The following is a 16338-nucleotide window of genomic DNA, read 5'->3' as shown; positions in this document are numbered from 1 at the left end:
GTTCCCATCTTCAAAAAAGGGAAAAAAATAGATCCAGGAAACTACAGACCTAATCAGCCTGACCTCAATACATGGGAAGATTCTGGAAAAGATAATCAAACAACAAATCAGCGAACACCTTGATGCGAACAAAGTTATCACTAAAAGTCAACATGGGTTTGTCAAAAACAGATCGTGCCAAACAAACCTTATTGCATTCTTTGACCAAGTGACAAAACTAGTGGACCAGAGGAATGCTGTAGATATAATTTACTTGGATTTCAGTAAGGCATTTGATAAAGTAGATCACAACCTACTATTTGATAAGATAGAAAAATGTGGGTTAGATAGCATCACCACCAGATGGATTCGTAGCTGGCTGACAGGCCGTACTCAGCGTGTGGTCCTCAATGGAACTGCATCTACATGGAAGGAAGTGTGTAGTGGGGTGCCCCAGGGCTCTGTTCTGGGCCCAGTGCTCTTCAACATCTTCATCAACGATTTGGATGAGGGGATAGATGGGGAACTCATCAAATTTGCAGATGACACCAAGCTGGCAGGAATAGCCAATACTCCAGAAGATAGGCTTAAGATACAGACTCGAACACTGGGCACTATCTAACAAAATGAAATTCAATTGTGAAAAAAGTAAGGTTCTGCAATTAGGCAGGAAAAATCAAATGCACAGGTATAGTATAGGTGGTACCTTGCTCGATAGTAGTAACTGTGAGAGAGATCTCGGAGTCCTAGTGGACAATCACTTAAATATGAGCCAGCCGTGTGCTGCAGCTGCCAAAAAAGCCAACACAGTGCTAGGCTGCATTAACAGAGGAATAGAATCAAGATCACGTGAAGTACTAATACCACTTTACAATGCCTTGGTAAGGCCACACCTGGAATACTGCACCCAGTTTTGGTCACCACGATGTAAAAAAGATGTCGAGACTCTAGAAAGAGTACAGAGAAGAGCAACAAAGATGATTGGGGGACTGGAGGCTAAAACATATAGGGAACGGTTGCTGGAATTGGGTATGTCTAGTTTAATGAAGAGAAGGGTGAGGGGTGACATGATAGCAGTGTTCCAATATCTCAGGGGCTGCCACAAAGAAGAGGGAGCCAAGCTATTCTCCAAAGCACCTGAAAGCAGGACAAGAAGCAATGGATGGAAACTAGTCAAGGAGAGAAGCAACCTAGAACTAAGGAGAAACTTCCTGACTGTTAGAACAACTAACCAGTGGAACAACCTGCCTCCAGAAGTGGTGAATGCTCCAACACTGGAAGTTTTTAAGAAGAGACTGGACAGCCATTTGTCTGAAATGGTATAGGGATTCCTGCCTTAGCAGGGGGTTGGACTAGATGACCTCCAAGGTCCCTTCCAACTTATTATTATTATTATTACATGGAGGGAAGTGTGCAGTGGGGTGCCCCACGGCTCTGTCCTGAGCCCAGTGCTGTTCAACCTTTTCCATCAATGATCTGGATGAGGGGATAGATGGGGAACTCATCAAATTTGCAGATGACACCAAGCTGGCAGGAATAGCCAATACTCCAGAAGATAGGCTTAAGATACAGACTCGAACACTGGGCACTATCTAACAAAATGAAATTCACATCCGCTCCTCCTTCCTTGGGAGATGGCAGAATCGGGGGGGGGGGGGGGAATAATGTTTTAAACATACATTTATGAATGTGATATAAATGGATTCTGACAGTTAGTTCTGGATGGGGCTGTCCTTCCCCAGGTGGAGAGGTTGGGGGACCCTCCTAAACTCTTGGCTCCAGCTTGGAGAGAGGGAGATCTGGAGAGATCTGGTTCCTCCCTCAGGCGCTGGGGCTCCTCTCTCATTCAAGTTTATTGAATTAGTGCCCATTCTCATCTGAAAGGTATCCTTAATTTTTTGTAATTATCTTAAATTGTCCTGCCAATTGGGCTGTTCTCAAGTTCTTTGCACCAGTTACACTTTCTTGTCTTTTCTCTGCCACTCGGCACTGAACTGTGCAAATTTTCTTCTGTCTCAATTAAATTTTGCTTTTTTCAGCTACTTAAACATAGCAGGCAGGCGTTTCTCAGGTGGTTTTTTTCCCCATTTTGGCCTATTTTTGACTGCTCTGTCTTGAATTATGCCATGAATTCCACTGCAGAGATATTACCAAATTGCATCAGATCTGATCCTTTGTACGTCTTTCTCACCTTCACACAGAATATTGCTGAGGACGCATCTCGAGGAAGTTACCGAGCTGGGCCGTGGAGCGTCTGCAGGGAAGCGGCCGAGCTCAGAGGGAGCACCCGGCACCCCGCGGTCGAACCCCCACTTAGAAACGTCCCCCTTCCTTGCAGCCCGCGGTCGCCCCGCCAGGCCCGGGCGCAGCCAAAGGGCGGCCGGGGTCACCGGGACCTTGCCGGCCTCCCGCCCTCCCGCCGCTGGGGGCGCCCGAGGCCTCCGCGAGCCGGGCAGCGCGGCCGGAAGTCGGGCTTCGGGAGAGGCGGGGCTCCCCGGGACCGGAAGTGGCGGCGGGCGGGCTGCCGGGAGGCGCGGGATGGCGGCGGGCGACGAGTTCGGCTCCGGGGCGTCGGGCCGGCTGGACCCGGGGGCGCTGATGGAGCAGGTCAAGGTGCAGATCGCGGTGGCCAACGCGCAGGAGCTGCTGCAGGTGAGGGCGCCGCCCGGGGACCCCGCGGAGCCGCTCGCCCTGCAGCCCTCGTGCGGCGGGGGGGGGAGGGGCGCCCAGGCTTCCCCGGGGGCTCCGAGGGCGAAGACCCCCCCCGAGTGGGCCCGGCCACGGGGCGGGGGGGGCAGAGGGCCCCGGGAGAGGCTGGCGGGGGAGGGGGCGGATCGCCTCTCTCCCCCCCCCCACACACGCTTTTTCCGGATAGCCCCCCCTCCCTCCCCCCTCCCTCCCTCCCTCCCTCCCTCCCTCCGGCGTCCAGGGGGCTGCTGGCCTTCCTCCTTTCTCCCCCCTGATCGCGCCTCTCTTCTCCCCCCCCCCCAAAAAAGAGGATGACCGACAAGTGTTTCAGGAAATGCATCGGGAAGCCCGGAAGCTCCCTGGACAACTCGGAGCAGGTGAGCCAAGTGGGGCCGAGGGGGGCGAGGTACCCCCCGCCGCCCCCCCCGCTCCTCACCCGCCCTCCTCCTCCTCCTCCTCCTCCCCCTCTCTCCCCTGCAGAAGTGCATCGCCATGTGCATGGACCGCTACATGGACGCCTGGAACACCGTTTCCCGCGCCTACAACTCCCGTCTGCAGAGGGAGCGGGCCAACATGTGAGGGGCGGAGCGGAGGAGCCTGGCCAGGACCCTCGCAGAGAGAGACGCGAACTGTTAACTGGTCAGCGTGATAGCCATTAAAATGCTGGCCCAGCCGCCCCTTTGTCGTCCTCTTGCCTTGTGCCCGTCAGAGGTCCTGGCTGCAACCCCCAGAGGCACAGCTGGCCTGCCTCGAGGGGCTGGTGTTGCTCGGAAAGGGGGTCCTCAGCTTCCTCTTTCGGAGGTGTGTCTGAATTTGGGGGGGGGCTGCCCAGAGTGCTCTTGCAGCCTGTGTTGCTGAGGCCCAGTCTTCCCTCCCTCCCTCCCTCCTGGAGGCTGGCAGAAGCAAGGCCTGTCCCCTCCCTTCTCTGCCGCTGGGCTTCTTTCACAGCCAAAGGCCGCCCTCCCCTTCTCAGCTTGGGTTTAGGCTGCTGGTCTTCCCGACCCTTGGTCTTGGGGAGGCCTTGTAGAAGTGCAGCTGCCCTCTGCCTTGTGGGAGCGCACAGGAGCTTCGGGCCCGACGCCAAGAGGGACCTGGTCACTGAGCCTTGTTCCTCTGGCCAGCGGCGGGAGAGAGCGCCAGCATCTCTCCTTGGATAAAGTGAGGCGGGGGAGGCTGGGCTCAGTGGGTGGTGGGCGGTCCACTGATTGTCCCCGAGGCCGAGAGAGAAGGTGGAATATTAGTTCAGGCTTACAGGTTGTGTGAACAGTGGGAGTGTGTTAATCCTTCTTGAGCACGTTGTGTGCCCATCCTGCCGCTTGGGGGTTGGAGAGAGGAAGCGGCAGATGGGCCGATGCAGGGAAGAGGGCCCTCGTTACCCTTTCTTGGGCCACCCACGTTTCTGTCGTCTGAAGCGGCTGCACTTTCTTGGCGTGGTGGGAGGAGGTAAGACGTCCAGCCTTGTGTGAGCATTGCAGGGGCTGTGGAGGCTGGGGGTGCTAGGAAAGAAACAGCCCCTCCCAGCAGGCCCAGGGAAGCCTCTTGGAAATTCACAAGTGGGGTATTTTCATTTAATGTACCTGCAGTCCCGTCTGGTAGAATCCTCCTTTTCGAGAAAGGGCTCTGGCAGGATCGGGACCACGAGGGATCAGTCCTCCTGGGCTCCCCGCTAGCCCCAGTGGGCAGGGGGTTACGCCTTGAGATTCTGCGCAATCCAGCCCCGGACTGCGGTCACCTTGGCATAGACCCCGGGGAAGGAAGGCCGGGCACAGCCGTAGCCCCAGCTGGTGATGCCTGCCAGGAACCAGCGGCCAGACGGCTCTCTGCAGGCCAAGGGTCCACCCGCGTCTCCCTACGGAGCGAGAGGGGAGCGTGACGGCTCTGCAGCCCAGACCAAGGAGGTGGGGGGGACTTTGAAGGCTTGCCTCCCCCATCCCCTGCAGAGCAGTGGGCTCGTTCACATTCCTGGCAGCCATAGGGGCGCTGGTGCTGCTGCTGCCACCTCCCAGGCCAGGCCCAAACTCGCCCTTCACCCTTGTGGGGACCTCGCGTGGGCTCACCGAGCAGCTGTCGACGGCCCCCTGCGGGAAGCCAGCACAGAGCATCCGGCTGCTGATCTGGACGGGGTAGAAGCTCCGGCAGTCCTGCTCCCGGATCACCTGAACAACAGCCTTTTGCAGACGTGTGGTCACCAGGCCTGCGGGTATCAAGACCCCCCCCCCAGACCCCTGTCACATTTCTGCCCTGAGCTGGAGAATAGTCGGATAGTCCCGTGGCCTCAGATTGAGCCGTGCCTCACGGGGACGGGTCAGCGGGAACACGCGTACCCCCCTCTCTGGTGGAGCCCCAGCCGGTGATGACGCAGGGCCTGCCCTCGCCGAAGACGTGGGTGCGGTCTGGGAGGCAGATGGGCCGGACGGTGCTAGTGTAGCGCAGGGGGGTGGCCAGCTCCAGCAGAGCCACGTCGTAATCCAGCATGTAGCCGTTGTAGAAGGGGTGCCTGTGGATCCGGGCGATCTTTTCTGCTCGCCCATCAAGGCCGCTCAGGAAAGGTGTACCCAGGACAGCCACCCACATCTTGGGGTTGCTGTAGCTACAAAAGAGGCAAGCCTGTCAACCTTTGAGAGGCCGCCTCAGGAGAGCCCCCACCCCAGCCAGCACCCGTGCTCTGGCCCGGCCAGGGCAACTTTCGGCTGTGGGGCTTGAGGGGGTGGGTGGGGAGGAATTGGGAACAGAAGGGGGAGGCTTGGAGGGGTCTGGGCCATCCTCCAGTCTCCCCCACTCACATGTCAAAGCAGTGGGCAGCCGAGAGCAGCCACCGCTCAGCGATCACCACAGCTCCGCACGAGTGCTGCCTTTGCCGCAACCACAGGCTCGCCTGCCATGGCCACTCGCCCTGCGCTGCGCCGCTGCCCCCCACGATCTTGCTGAAGGCTGCAGCGGGGGCCAAGCCGCAGTCTGGAAAAGGCCAGAGCAGGGCCTGAAGGGTGGGTAGGGCAGCCCAGCAACGCCTCCCCCCCCCGTCTGCTGGGATGGGTGTCACAGGGAGCCCCAGCCACGTGCCGTGTGTCCAGCCACTGGTGGCTGCAGCCAAAGCACTCTCAGAGCAGCTCTGACCCAAGGCTTGCCTCCTCCTCCTCTGCACCCCACGTGTTGCCAAAGGGTCCCCCCTTCTTCTCAGGTGCAGCTGGGCCCAGGCCATTCTTGGAGATGATGTGGACAAGGTGGGGGTCACTGGGGAAGTGGCTGGCAGCCTCTCCATCACACAGGGCCTCTTCCCACCACTCTACTGGGAGACACACGCCCCCTTTGACATCTTCATGTCCCTCCCATTTTCAAACACCCCCTTCATCTCAGCCTCAGGTCAGGCTGGATTAACCGCTGCCCCTGTGGGAAGGGGGGCAGAGAGAGGGGAGGATGGGAGGTACGCACTGCAGCCGGTCTCATCCCATCCGTTACTGCAGTCAACGGTGCCGTCACACTCTGGGTTTGCTTTCCCGATGCAGACCTTGCTGGAGCACTTGAATGTGGACGGGGTGCATGGCACAGCTGGGGGGGGGAGAGGGTGAGTCCAGCTGGGAGGCCTGGCTCCTCTCCCCAACGGGAACCAGAATTCTCTTCCATGGCAACTGGTTAAACGGGGCAGGACCGACAGCCCCGCTCAGAGGGGCATTCCCGTCGCAAACAATGGTGGCAGAGGAGAGGAAAGAGAACTGCTTCTGGGCCCGCTCTCTGCCATGCTGGCTTGCACACCCTGCCAACTTACAAACAGCCTTTTCTTTCTGCCCTGTACCTGGCGGCTGGGTGGCCTTGGGGGCGCTGACTGCCAGCCCAGGTGTGGTCAAGATGGCAGGGCCAGCGCTTGGGCCAAGTCGTGTAGGCCTTTGCTCCAGGCCAGAGGCGGTGGAGGCAGAGGTGGTCCTGGGTCTGAAGGGCCCTGCGGTGCTGAGACAGGGCGAAGTGATGCCCAGGATCCAGTTCTTGAGCTTGGTGATCCGGGCGTAGACCCCCGGCTTCTTGGCCTGCCCACAGCCCGCGCCCCAGCTCAGAAGCCCAGCCAAGTAGAAGGTTCCTGGGGTCTCCTCGCAGGCCAGGGGTCCCCCCGAGTCCCCCTGGAGAAAAAGCAGGAGGAAGCACCTCTTGGCAAGTGCCGGTGGCTTAATGCAGATCCTTGGATGCCCCTCCGGTTGTGGCTGAGGAAATTCCTCTGTGAACAGAGGAGGCTGGAAGAGTTCTGGAACTGGGAGCGAGACTGCCCAATGCTCGGTGGGGAGGCCGCAAGAGCCCCTTAACCTCCCTGCCCCCAGCAGTCACCCGGAGAGCTATCGGCAAATTCCCAGCTTGCCAAAAATTGGCAAGTGGGCAGCGTGGGAAAAGGAAGCAGGCCTGAAGGCCGAGGAGCTCCCTGGGAAGGAAAGTGGGGCAGGCGGCATAGACAAAAAGCGAATGCCAAGAGCAGGACCCCAGAGAGGGTGGGGTGTGGAGAAGGCTCCCCTCACCGCCCTGGCATCTGGCCTGGTGGAACCGGTGAGCTTCTCCAGCAGTAGCAGCACGAAGAAGCCACGGTCACCGGGGGGGGCTCTGTCTCCCACCTACTCGGGGAGGGATAAGAGAGGAGCCTTCGCACGACACCCACCGTGGGGCCTTTGACCTGCATGGAGAAGGAAGGGGAGCCGTCCAGGAAAAGTGGCAGCAGCCTGAGGCATCTGAGTAGCAGCAGCAGCAGGGCTGGGGTGATGTGGTGAGAGGCCTGGGAGAAGCTGCTGCGAGGGTCCACGCAACACAGCAGAAGAGGGTCGAACTGCAGGTCCTTGGTGCTTTCTGAGCTTGGTGGTTTTCGTGCAGGCGTTTTCATGACCCAACTAGGGAACATCTGCAGTGCTAGATACCCTGCTCCCTTTTAGGAGACCTAGTTGGGCCACGAAACGTCTGCAAGAAAAGCACCGGGCTCAGAGAGCACCAAGGATCCTGCAGTGGTGTATCCTTTAGACTCCCACTACTGAAAATGGATCTGAATTCAAACACTGTCCGACAACTGATCTTTCCAGGATACACGTTCAGCTTTTACGCCCCTCCTGTCCTTTGGTGCTGTGTGGGGGGGAGCTCCACTCTGAAAGGGCCGGGCTAGGGAAGGGGTGCTCCTGGTACCTGGCAGGCGTCCACCTGCCCCTCCAAGAACCCCGCGCAGATCATCTGCTCCGAGAGGGAGACGTTGTACAGTCCCTCGCAGGTCGTCTGCTCCAGGATCCCGACTGCGGCCCAGTGCAGGTTCTCAGGCTGAGAAGCTGGAAGCCGAAAAGGAGGAGGAGGAGACCCCACATGGACCAACCCAAAGTGCTGGGCCCCATTTCTAACCACCCCAGACCTTGGGCACTCTTGCTCAGTATGGCACATATCCACAGATGGACTACTCTTGCCTGAGGGTGCTCAGTATGCAAGAGGGGCAGTCTTCTGATGCCTGGTTTCCTGACTGCTCTAAGGAAGCTGTTCCTACCGTTGCCATCCTGGAGGCTGCCCCAGCCCGAGACCAGGCACTTTCTGCCCACGGGGAACTTGTGGACGGCCAGTGGGAGGCAGATGGGCTGGATGTATTTGCCAAAGTGCAGCGGCCTGGCCAGTTCCAGCAGTGCTATGTCGAAGTCCAGCAGGGCAGGATTGTAAGAAGGGTGGAGCACCACCTGTTGGATGCCGACCTTCACAGAAGAGCTGTCTGTGGCTGAGAGTGAGGTGGTGCCCGCGAAGGCAGTGAGATGTCCCACCTTGATGCTATCGATACAGGAATGGTGCCCTGTTTGTCCAGAGGCAGAGGTGCACCTTCCCTGCACCTTGGAAACCACCACCACCACCACCCCCGTTGAGGCTGGATGGAGCAGGACCCCCCCTTGGGGGAGGCAGACGTGACACAGAATGGCAGGCGACTTCCTGGGGTGCCTCAGCCCCAATGGGGCACCAATCCTTCTGGGATTCCTCGCCCCCTCCTGCTGAACAGTCCCCCCCCACAAGAGCAGCTACTAAATTACTCCCCCTCCCTGGAGAAGCCCAGAGATGAGCCTTCCAGAAGAGAGCCCAGCCCCCACTGACCGACGCTTACTGGTTGAAACAATGTGCAGCTGAAAGCAGCCATCGCTCCCCAATGATGGCGGCTCCACAGAAATGCTGGAGACCCTCCTTCAGGGTGACTTGCCAAGGGACCTCCCCATGGGACGCTTCCAGGCCACCCACAATTTTCATGGGCTTGGAGAAAGCAGGCCGCCGACCGCACTCTGCACATGAACAGGGAACGGCTGTGGTGGGTGCAGGAGGAGGCCAACACATCTCCCCTCTCTTCCTGCCGGCCGCATGCTAAAGCCCTACCTGAGGGTTGGGGGCCTGGGGCTGCCAGCCCGCTTGGGGCCCGGGAGGCAGAGTTGGGGGTGGAGCTGGGAAGCTGCAGGTTGGCTGCACTTGCGCCCAAGGTTGGGTCTGGATGATGAAGCCCAGGGCCCAGCGGGATGGTTGAGGTGGTGGGGCTCCTGGATGCAGCCGTGGTCTCGAGGATCCAGTCCCGGAGCCGGATGACACGGGTGTAAACGCCTGGGCGCCTGGCCTCCGCACAGCCGATGCCCCAGCTGACTATGCCTGTGAGGAAGAAGCGCCCGGAGGTCCCTTGGCAGACCAGCGGGCCCCCGGAGTCCCCCTGCGGAAGGAAATGGCCAAGATGGGGTGGACATCAAGCAGGAAGGTCCACCCAAAGCCTGCTGATGGCTGGGTGCCCCTACCTGGCAAGAGTCGACCTTGCCCTCCAGGTAGCCAGCACACATCATCCGATCGGTGAGCACGCTGCTGCCGTACAGGCTGCTGCACACAGCCTGGTCCAGCAGCTCCACTGTGGCTTTCTGCAGCACTTCCGGCTTCACCACTGGGGGGGGGGAGGGGAGGAGGATGAATGCTAAGCGGGTCCTGGCCTTGCTCTCAGGGCAGCCCAGTGGGGTTGGGGGCTGAGGGCAGAGCCTGGGGGCAGAGTATGTGTCTGCAGCAGCAGCAGCTATGGGCTGGTCTGGGGGCTAAATGACTGGATTGCTCTCCTGCTCACAAGGCCAACAGGCACACCAGCAGCTTTGCAGGACTGCACACAATGGTTGAGTAGTCACTCTGGCCTCGCTCAGGAGTTTCCCCTCTACCACACCTGACAGTTGTTGCAGCAACGGGAGTCTCCCTTCTGCGCCTACGGGAACAGTGGTGGCCTCTTGGTGTTTCTGAGCAGCCACAGGCCTCCTCACATGAGGAGGCAGAGTTGACAGGTTCAATCTCCCCTCGTGAACCCTGGCCCAAACACCCCTTTGAGGTAGGCCAGGGGATTCCCTCTGTGCCTAACCCACCCCATTTTCCACCTGACTGCCAGGGACCTTACTTACAGAAGTCTTCCTTCAGGTACCCCCAGCCAGAGATGAGGCACTTCCTGCCAGGGGGGAAGCGGTGGGAGGGGGCTGGCAGGCACACGGGCTGGACGTATTTGCTGAAAGCGAGGGGCTCTGCCAATTCCAGCAGGGCTGCATCGTAGTCGGCGCTCTCCGCATTGTAGGAAGGGTGCCGGAGGATGCGTAGCACCTTGGCCTGTGCCCGGTTGCCCTCACTGCCACTCATCCAGACGCTGCCCACCTGCGCCATCCAGGTGCGGGGATCCTGGAACCTGTGATAGGACAGATTCAGTCTCCCCTAGCTCCCCCCCCCTCCAGGAGGCCTCAGGAAAATGCAAGTCTTGCTTTATTGAGACTGCCTGTCTGTGGTGAGGGCTGTGTTTCATTTGTGACCTCAAACCCTGTTGTGGCTGTCCTTTTGACATTTTTTATCTGACTTGTCACTCCGGCCCTTCATCCCTTTTTCTTCTTGCTGTTTTGGAGAAGCTATCTGAGCTTGGGGGTTCCTTCTGCTCCTCCCCCTGCCTCCCCCTTCTCCCCGCTCCCCATGCCGTAGCTCCACACCCACTGCATGCTTCCACCTGCTAACCCAGCCCAAGGAAGGGACGTGTGGCAGAGTCCCCACTGCTTGCCTCCTTTCACTCTTGAGCTGCCCCTTCCGGGCCACATCCCCCCCCCAGCCTTGATGCCAACCCACCCGCTGCAGACGGTGCCAGCCGTGGCAGAGGGTTCCCGAGCTTACTCATTGAAGCAGTGTGCAGCAGAGAGCAGCCAGCGGGCCGTCAGGATGGCTGCCCCACAGAAGTGTTCATTGCTCTCTCTCAGGCTGACCTGCCATGGGAACTCGCCCAGTAGCGCCTCTGATCCCCCCACGATCCGGGTGGCGGACCGCATGGCTGGCCGGGTCCCACAGTCTGCAAAGGAGCATGAGGGGCTGGTGGTGAGTAGGGGAGGCCGGGCGATTTCCCCCCCCACCAACACACACAAACACACACTTTCAGCCCTGGAAGCCTACAAGGGGAGGAAATGTGTCACAAACACGTTGGCTTTGATTTGGAGGTTCAGAGCCTCTCGCAAATTAGGAATGCCCCAAACACATTTGCCCCACCCAGCCTGGCTGGTTTTATTCCAAGTTTGCAGTTTGAAATTGGTCGGAGGGGAGGACTTGCTGTCTTTTTATTGTCCTACTTGTGGTTACTCCGGCTTGACTGGTCACTCTCTGAGCGGGGATTAGCTCCAAAGGCACATTGCCCACCTTCCCTCGTAAACAGGCAGCACCCCCTTCCTAACAGCCCCCTTCCATTTCCTAAGGCCAGGCTCCCCTCTTCACGCTCCTCCCTCTGAGGCGGATCTCTGCAAAGGATCCTGCACTCCGTGCGGCTCAGCCCCCTATGCAGGGAGGCGTCCACGGCCTCCGCCCATCCTCCGAGGGAGATTGGGGGCAGGATGGACAGCCAGCCCAGCAGCCCCAGTACAAAAGACCCACCACACTCGGCCTCGTCAGAGCCATCCGGGCAGTCTCTCCGCCCGTCACACTGGACGTTTCCCGGGGCCGCACACTGGCCGTTGTGGCAGGCAAAGGACTCCCCCGGACAGCTTCCTGCGAACACAGCAGGGACAGAATTGAGTTCTTCCCCCCAGCACAGACACCGAGGGGGGGATGCATTTGGGGGGGAGTTCAGACCTCAGTGGGTGCAGCCGTGGTGCTCAGGAACTCCTGTAATTGAGGCGGGAAATCTCTGCCCTCTGGCAGCCTGGGCTTTTGGGGTAGCAGTTTGGCTGCGCTTTTCCACCCTCCCACTCCTGCCCCCCAAATGCCCCTGTGCCACGCTGGCCAAATGGACACCCGGTCCTCAGTGCTGCCCTCCAGAGGAAGGGATGGGGCTGGGCCCCCAAAAATCAGGGTCCCGGACCGGAGGCAGTTCCACAGGTGACCGGCCTACCTGACTTGAGCTCCGTGCCCGAGAAGCTGAAGTCCCGTGTCCCTGCGAGAAAGGGGGGGATCAGAACGGGGGGTGCAGGTGAACAGCAGAGGAGGAACCAGGCTAATCAGGGGCACGCCAGCCAGCCCCGGGCCAAAGGGCCAGAAGAAATGCAGGGATACCCAAGAGGGAGGCAGCCGAGATGGTGCCTTGGGCGGGCACCCTGATGCCCTTGATGCCCACGGCCGCTGCCAGTCCCCGCCTCAGGAGGTCCTCTTCCATGCCAGGGCTGGGTGGTGGTGCAGAGAAGCAGAGGTGGAAGCGGACAATGAGGCTGCCATTGGCCTCCCTGCCAAGCAGAAGCAAGAAATCATCACCCTCTCTTTCTGGCAGGCGAGCGGAGGAGCTTCTCCCCACGGGCCAGCCCTCCTGCCCCTGCCCACCTGTATTGCAGGATGGTACACCTGGAGCAGCTGCCGTCCAGGGGCGAGTTCTGAAAGCTGCTTTTGAACTGAACAGTCAGACAGGAGAATAAGAGAGCACGTTGGCCTCCTTGCTGGGCCCATCAGAGTCACCGTCAAACGGGGGGGGGGGGCAGTTTCACAGCAGCCTCACCCCAAGAAAAAATCTGGACCACCTGCTCACTCAAGCAAGTAGCCAAAGGGGTGCCTAGCCTGGGGCTTAGAGGAGCCATTGCACACCCCAAGCTAGCTGGCGGGAGGCATCCCCTCAGCCTTCCCCTCCCTTCTCCTCCAGCCCCTCCCTTCCTTTCTGCCTTTCAGGGAACCAGGTTGCCTCACCTGGAAACAGCCCTGCCAGCCTGGGAGGGTCTGAGCAGTCTTGTGCACGGCCACCCTGGTGGGGAGGGGCTTGTCTGTCCTGGAGAGCTGCACCCCTGGGGACCGCTGAATGGGGGCCCCTGCCTCAGCACTGAAGCAGCATCCCGTGGCCCTTCCTGGTGGCTCATCTGCAGCTCGCCCTCTTGAGGAGGGGGCAGGGGATCCTTACCAGCTGCTCCAGAATGGGGGTCAGCAGGCGGGAGTAGCCAGAACTGGGCTGCTGCAAACTGCTCCGGTAGGGGATCCCTCGCAGCTCTGCCAGGTGCTCAAAGTGGGTTTCTTCCTTCCCCAGGAAATCTGCAGTGGGAGAGAGATGCATCGATGATCTGGTGGTTGCCAAACCCCTCTCCAAACACTGCCAGGCGCCTGGCCTGCCCAGCTCCTGCCCCCTGCCAGCCATCCCAGCTGCTTGGCTGCCAGGGCCCTGCCAAGCTTTGGGGCTGTCTGTGATCTCGCCCGCAGGAGAGCCACGGCTGAAAGGATGGGCTGGCCGGCTGCCAGTGTCCCCTTGGCACAGATGCCCCAGAAGGTCCTGGCACAAGGTGAGCACCGAAGTCAGACTCTCCTTGTCTACCACCGAAGAGGTTCTCTGGCCCTGCCCTTTCCTTTGCCAAATTGCAGCCATCCCCAGAGGACACAAATTCCCCCCCTCCCCCCCCGCCCCGGACACCTTTGCAATTTTTGCAAAGAGCATGCTACAAGTTCCCCACCCCACCCACATTTCCCTCAAGGCAAGTGGCGAGGTTGCTCCCTGCCCCCTTTCCTGGAGGGTGCCAGGCCCACCAGATCGGGTAGGGTGGGCCCACTCCAGGTCCCTTTCCTTAAACGTGTTCAGCTGGCAGAGCCCAGGGGGGGGCAAATCTTCTCCATTTCGCTAGTTCTGCCCCCAAGTGCCCCCGGTCTAGGGAAAAAGGAGCTCAGCTGAGGTACGGGAGGAGATGCTTGGGGCTGCTCTGTTGGGTGAGAGCTGACAAGAACGGGGGACGGGGGTCCCTGGTCCCACCACCAAAGGGTTCTTTCTCTGTCAGTGCAATGGTGCATACATTTTGTAGGTTTAAGCTACATTGGGGACCCCAGGTTGACCCCCAAACCCATTTCCCATCAACTCACACACAAGGATGCCCACACCCAGGGCTGTTAGAGTGCTCGTGAGGACGGTGGCCACGACAGCCCGGCTGCAGATTCCACCACCGGCCACAGGCCGTGCTGTCTGTCCGTCCAGGGCCAACTTTGAGGTGATGCCCGGTGGTGCCATAGCAACCGTACAAAGCAGGACGGACCTGGAGATGGAGAGAGAGCAGGACTGAAATATCCCCTTTTTGCTTTCTAGGCCCAGAGCCATGAGGACCAGCACGGCCTCCCCCAACGGTTCCGCCGGTGATTAGTTCATTATTTATTTCTTCAGTCCCCAGTTTTGCAAAGCCCCACTGAGGACTTTTACAAACCCAATGAGAACAGTGACTGTGAAGCAGCTTTCACAAGAGATCGATGGGACGTTAAGGTGCTTCCAAGTAAAATAGGCAGAATGCAGAAATGCAGTCATTATGAAGCTTTATTCATCGACAGGTTATATAAAAAGAGCTATATGGCATGGAAGCATCCATGCTTGTATGATAGAGAATGCATGCAAGTGAGAAGATAGAAAAGAGAAGCAGAACAAAGAAGCAGCCCCTGGGCAGAGGTATTTATGGGGGGTCTCGGCCCCTCCCTAGCCATAAAACTCTCTCGCCAATGGGGCTGCTGCAGGGGAGCAAAGAAGCCTCTTTGCTCCATCTGATGACCTATTTGGGGAACTGCCATGGGCTGGCACAAAACATGTAACAATTCCCCTTCTTGCCAGCCAATGACAGGGACCAGTGAATGTGTGTGAGGGGGCGAGCAGGTGTCATGGACATGTATAAAAACGTTCAGAAGACCAAACACAAACGCTTACACAGAAGGTTGTGCCGGTCAATGGGAACAGGTTTGGTGAACAGATCAGCTATCTGGTCAGCTGTATTACAGTGCTCAACATGTATAAAACCCTCTTTGGCAAGCTGTCTGACATTTTTATAGCGTATGTCTATGTGGCGAGATCTAGAGCCTACTGCATAAGTCTCCGAGATTGCAATGGCGGCTGTGTTGTCCTCTAGAATTTGGATGGGCAGAGGAGGAGCTGCCCAGATGCTCGTTATCAGATCATTGAACCAAGTCAAATCATTGGCTGTGTCTGACAGGCTGGCATATTCAGCCTCGGCCGTGGAGCAAGAAACAAATTTTTGCTGCCTAACATGCCAATGTATTGGGCAGCCATTTAGCAATATGAGGAAACCAGAGGTGCTCCGTCTACTTTTGGTGTCACCAGCCCAGTCTGCGTCTGAGTAAGCGGAGAGCTGGGCCGTCTTCCCCTTCTCTGGTTCCAGCACAAGGAGGGCATCGGTCGTGCCCCTGAGGTACCTAAGTATCCTCTTAACAGCAGTCCAGTGGAATTCCTTTGGGTGTTCCACATGCCTGGACAATAGATTTACAGCTAAAGCTATGTCAGGCCTGCTCCAATTGCTGATATATAGCAAGGAGCCAATCACAGATCTGTAAAGCGTATTATCTGTGAACTCAGGACCGTCCTTATGAGTATGGTTGTAAAAGTCGCTTTGCATTGGGCTATGCGTGGGATTAGATTCTGCCATTTTGCATTTGACCAATAACTCCTCTATCTTTTCTTTTTGAGATAGAGCGAACCCCCCATTAGTGGCCAAAATATGCACACCCAAGTACTTGTCAACCCGCCCCAAAGATTTCAAAGTGAACTTTTCTTCCAGGGCCTTGGCAAATTCATCACACCCTTCCTTGTCAGGTCCTACATATAGTAGGTCGTCCACATAAACTAACACCCTTTCTGTGGTACCCTTTGAGTTGCGTGTGAAAACACATTCATCTGCTCGGGATGCAGTGAAACCAACTCGTTCTAAACTTTTTCTAAGGCAGTCATACCATAGTTTCCCTGACTGCTTGAGACCATATAACCCTTTGTGGAGTAACCATGTATTTTCCCCTTCTTGCTGGTAGCCAGGAGGGGCCTTCACGTAGATCTGCCGGTCCAAGTTGGCATGGAGGTAAGCCGTCTGGATGTCGAATTGGAAGACTTCCTCCCCCAGAGTGGCTGCAGTCACGAGGGCGGTCTTGACGCTCTCTGCCCGGACAGTTGGAGAGTATGTCTCCCCATAGTCTTCCATATAGCGTTGGGCGAATCCCTGAGCTACCAAACGGGCCTTATACAGGTAGAGGCCATTGGCAAGTGGTTTTGCCTTGTAAACCCACCTTGTGCCAATGACTTTCCTCTCCTTTGGAGGTTGCTGGGGGGTGAAGACCTTGAGTTGTTTTAAGCTCTGCATTTCCTTCTCCATCGCGAGCTGCCATTTCTCCTGTTCTTCGATGGGCAGCTCCTGGATGTCAGAGAAGGATTTTGGGGTAACCACAACGCTGTTAACAGACGCGATGTGCCCAATGTCAATTCTCTTTGGCGGGATGCCTTTGTTG

At 58.2% G+C, this 16338-nt stretch overlaps 2 protein-coding genes and 1 long non-coding RNA gene across 3 annotated transcripts; 2 read left to right on the top strand and 1 right to left on the bottom strand.

Annotated features, from left to right (window-relative positions):
* The first annotated feature begins 2450 nt into the window (after positions 1-2450).
* TIMM13 (translocase of inner mitochondrial membrane 13) lies at positions 2451-3341 on the top strand. The gene is made up of 3 exons (XM_081314488.1): positions 2451-2631; positions 2976-3044; positions 3148-3341. Exons 1-3 carry the CDS (start codon positions 2518-2520, stop codon positions 3244-3246), a joined length of 282 nt encoding a protein of 93 aa, XP_081170614.1. The 5' UTR covers positions 2451-2517; the 3' UTR covers positions 3247-3341.
* A 948-nt stretch (positions 3342-4289) lies between these two features.
* Positions 4290-14077, bottom strand: TMPRSS9 (transmembrane serine protease 9; the record flags this gene model as incomplete). Its single annotated transcript, XM_081314329.1, has 19 exons — positions 4290-4516; positions 4725-4861; positions 4992-5257; positions 5451-5622; positions 6097-6213; positions 6458-6776; positions 7813-7949; positions 8159-8430; positions 8756-8927; positions 9019-9340; positions 9423-9562; positions 10059-10333; positions 10804-10975; positions 11548-11661; positions 12005-12046; positions 12166-12332; positions 12427-12494; positions 12992-13119; positions 13933-14077. 19 exons carry the CDS (start codon positions 14075-14077, stop codon positions 4355-4357), a joined length of 3327 nt encoding a protein of 1108 aa, XP_081170455.1. The 3' UTR covers positions 4290-4354.
* Positions 12517-14356, top strand: LOC308660110. Its single transcript, XR_014024674.1, has 3 exons — positions 12517-12632; positions 13115-13364; positions 14153-14356. It is a non-coding gene; the product is annotated as an uncharacterized lncRNA (long non-coding RNA).
* The last annotated feature ends 1982 nt before the right edge of the window (positions 14357-16338 follow it).

Source organism: Vipera berus (assembly GCF_964194415.1).
Source record: "Vipera berus genome assembly, chromosome: 1".
NCBI classification, from domain to species: domain Eukaryota; kingdom Metazoa; phylum Chordata; class Lepidosauria; order Squamata; family Viperidae; genus Vipera; species Vipera berus.
The sequence above is the reverse complement of the archived record's forward strand: the minus strand, read 5'-3'. Positions and strand labels throughout refer to the sequence as shown.